The sequence below is a fragment of the Triticum aestivum genome, chromosome 6B, assembly GCF_018294505.1.
Source record: "Triticum aestivum cultivar Chinese Spring chromosome 6B, IWGSC CS RefSeq v2.1, whole genome shotgun sequence".
NCBI classification, from domain to species: domain Eukaryota; kingdom Viridiplantae; phylum Streptophyta; class Magnoliopsida; order Poales; family Poaceae; genus Triticum; species Triticum aestivum.
In genome coordinates, this window is record NC_057810.1 from 685,499,212 (window position 1) to 685,502,335 (window position 3,124).

The 3,124-nt window shown below is 52.9% G+C and overlaps 1 protein-coding gene across 1 annotated transcript; it reads right to left on the bottom strand.

The window, feature by feature from the left end:
* Positions 1-1,469: 1,469 nt before the first annotated feature.
* Positions 1,470-2,387, bottom strand: LOC123134866 (uncharacterized). Its single transcript, XM_044554021.1, has one exon. The coding sequence runs from the start codon at positions 2,275-2,277 to the stop codon at positions 1,774-1,776; it is 504 nt and encodes a 167-aa protein (XP_044409956.1). The 5' UTR covers positions 2,278-2,387; the 3' UTR covers positions 1,470-1,773.
* Between the last annotated feature and the right edge of the window lie 737 nt (positions 2,388-3,124).

Here is a 3,124-nt window from a genome sequence, read left to right on the forward strand (position 1 = left end):
CCAGCGTTGTGCGATGCAACTGTCCGACGTCGCGCAACCGTTCATGGCTGCTCGCTCACCGTATCAGAGCACCCGGCGCACGTGTATACATGGCGCTAGCTCCCCGGCGGCGCCGCCCGCTCTTTGATGATGCATTGCCTCCGGCGCAGGCCGTTTACCTGCGGCGAACTTTTCCCCACGCCTGGCTTACCTGTCGCCCTCGCGCCCTACCTGGACCAACAGAGCTACTATCCTCCCGGCGAAGCTGGAAAATAAGCCATTGCCCGTTGATTCCCCAGTTCAGGCGGCACTGAACTTCTCTAGATTTCAGCCCGAGTGACCGTACACTGACTCGATCTTGCCCTGGCGCTTGCGCAATCATGTCGTGTCAGCGGCAAGAGAGACCGACCTTCCATCGAATCCTTTGGAAGCGCCCACCAAGTCCATTTGTGCCTCCGCGCGCGCGACCAGGTCCGGCCATTGACGGTGCTCGGTGTGGGCATATACTGTATGTCGCAATCGAGTTATTCTGACCGATCATGCGTTCTGTTTACCTGCTCTGCTCGGCCGGCCGTCGCCAACGTTGACGTTCCAGAGTTTCTTCTTCTGGTTAGCAAAGCAAGTGTCCGTCTGATATTTGACGGGTTTGTTTGTTTGTTGTGGAAGCAGTACGTAACAACTAGATCGTCAAATATTCAAAGAGTTGGTTAAACTACTATAGTAAACTACTACATGCAACTCCACTATGGGTCAGCTGTTCAACGCATCTGGTGTGCGTATATACATACATAAACGGCCGGGTTTCAACGGCAGCTCGATAATGATTTACTTCAGATCCCCCACCCCCTCTCTTTCTTTGGTCCGTGCCCGTATCATGTACTGTATGAATGTATGTTCATGTACTGTATGTATGTATGTTCAGTAGACAACTGACAGACATGGCGCCAATCCAATCCAACAGCTGATGAGTATTGGTGAGTCCGGCAACTGATTTCTGGCCAAGAACCAGAACCGGTCAAGAAGCAGTCCAGACGTGCGCGTCCACCGTCTCCCAGACATCATCTTCTTGCGCAAGTTGAAGGGTTGGGGATCCCAACCGCTCCGCCGTCCCTCGGCCAACAGTAACATACCACTTTCTCTAGAAGAAACAGTAAAATACCACGGATCTGACGAAAACAGTAAAAATATCACGAGCAGGACGAAGAGAACTCCTCTTTTCATCAGCCGCGCCATGAAACTTCGCCGGAGTCGGGGGATTTCTCCTCTGACGCAAGATGGTGTCCTGATCCGGCCGGGGGCACGGGTGCCGCATGACGGGAGCAAGCGACGACGAGACGCCACTGATCTCTTGCGGAGCTTATCCAAAGCCGAAACAGGGGAGATGCATCATACTCCAGAAACAGAAACAGAAACGAGAGCAGAGAGTTGTAGCGGCAAACAAATCATGCAAGACCGGATAAGCCTCCCGATCAGATGCATGCATTTGTGCGTGTTTCCAATTTGTCGCTCATGATGTATATCCAGAACCAAAATCAAGGGTTGTACACAGTGGAGGCAGAGGACGAGAGCTCACTCGATGTACAACTGGAGCGGAGAGGACGAACTCACTCTATGTGCAGAGGGGAGGAGGAAGACGATCACTCTTTGTACAGTATTTACTGGGTAGCTAATCTTCCGGGCCGGCCTAATCCCCACCGATCTTCCTATACAGCGAACGGAATTATTCGGGGAATTTGTTTCCTATGTACAGTTTGTGCAGTATGTACTAGTATGACATGTCGACGAGGTTGTTTTTTACTGGCTGCCGCCTGCGCGGCGTCCGGCCATGGAGACGCCGGAGAGCCGGCTGGGTCCGGCGCGAAACCGGTCCGCGCGCTTCCTCTGCTGAAGCTGCTGTACCGAGGGAGACGGCGCCAGCGCTCTGCGTGCCCAGTGCCCGCTCCCCATGGGGACGCGCTGCGCCAGCACGTTTACCATGCGCCTAGAGCGGCCGCTGCCGATGGGCGGCGGCGAAGGCGGGGAGGCTTGCTTGCTGCTGACGGCCGGGACCGCATCCTGCTTGCGCTCCTTGTGGAGGCTGCAACGGAACGAGCCCGGGTGGTTCGTCGGGGAGCACATGCAGGACCGACGGATCTTGGTGGCGGCCGAGGGGGAGGAGGGGGGAGACAGGGCGCTGATGGACTTGACCGGCGAGCCACCGGCGGAGAGCTTGACGCGGGAGAGCGAGGCGGATTGGTAGTTGGGGAAGGGGCTCAGAAGGACAGGGCCGCTGGGCCGAGATGCTGCCGCCGTCGCCATTGAAGGATTGGAGGAGGGAGGTGTAGAAGTTGGGAATCAGAGGAGATGAGGGATGGGCTTTGGTAGTACGGAGTACTATGTGAGTTGAGTTTCGGTGGTTCGCTGCCGGTTTGGGTATCCAGAGATGGGAGCCTGTTGGCGGCAATTTATAGGCCGGGGAGGGAGAAAGGAGGGGCAGTCTGGTAACTTAGTGGCGGCTGCTCGGTCGAGTTAGAGGGTGTTTGGATACTCTCTAGTCATGTGATTAGTAGTAGTCAGATTAAAAGTTTTTAGTCAGGCCCTGTTTGGACGGTGACTACTACTAGTCAGCATTAAATGTCTTAGTATTAAATGTCCCTTATGCAACCCCAATTAGAGGAGAGAGGGGGGGACTTTAGTCAGTAAAAGTCAGGGGTGTTTGGAGGTTTACTGATTAAAGGTGACTACTACTAGTCTCTAGTCAGTAAAAGTTGGGGGTGGATGACTAGGGACTAAACTAGTTTTAGTCACCCACTAGTCAGGGGTGTTTGGAGGTTTACTGACTAAAGGTGACTACTAGTAGTCTCTAGTTTCTAGTCTCTAGTGATCCAAACACCCTCTTAAACTTTTCTTTTAAAGGTTAAACTAACTGAGGTTATGGGTAGCACCACGGGAACCGGTCTTGGGTTCAAGGCAGTTGGGAATATTCTTTGAGCTCATGCATGCTTTAAAATACTAGTGATTTCAGTGTCAAAAATCTGGTCAATTTCTTGCATTACAAAACATTATTAGTCATGTCAAAGGGGTAGTATATTCGGACGATTTCTGCACCAATGAATGTGAATCGAAACATATATATGGTGGTTGTTTCCGTGTGTGTGAACAGCAC

Bases quoted from the DNA above. Each gene is read 5' to 3' on its own strand.
- LOC123134866 (XM_044554021.1), bottom strand. From the start codon at position 2,277: ATGGCGACGGCGGCAGCATCTCGGCCCAGCGGCCCTGTCCTTCTGAGC.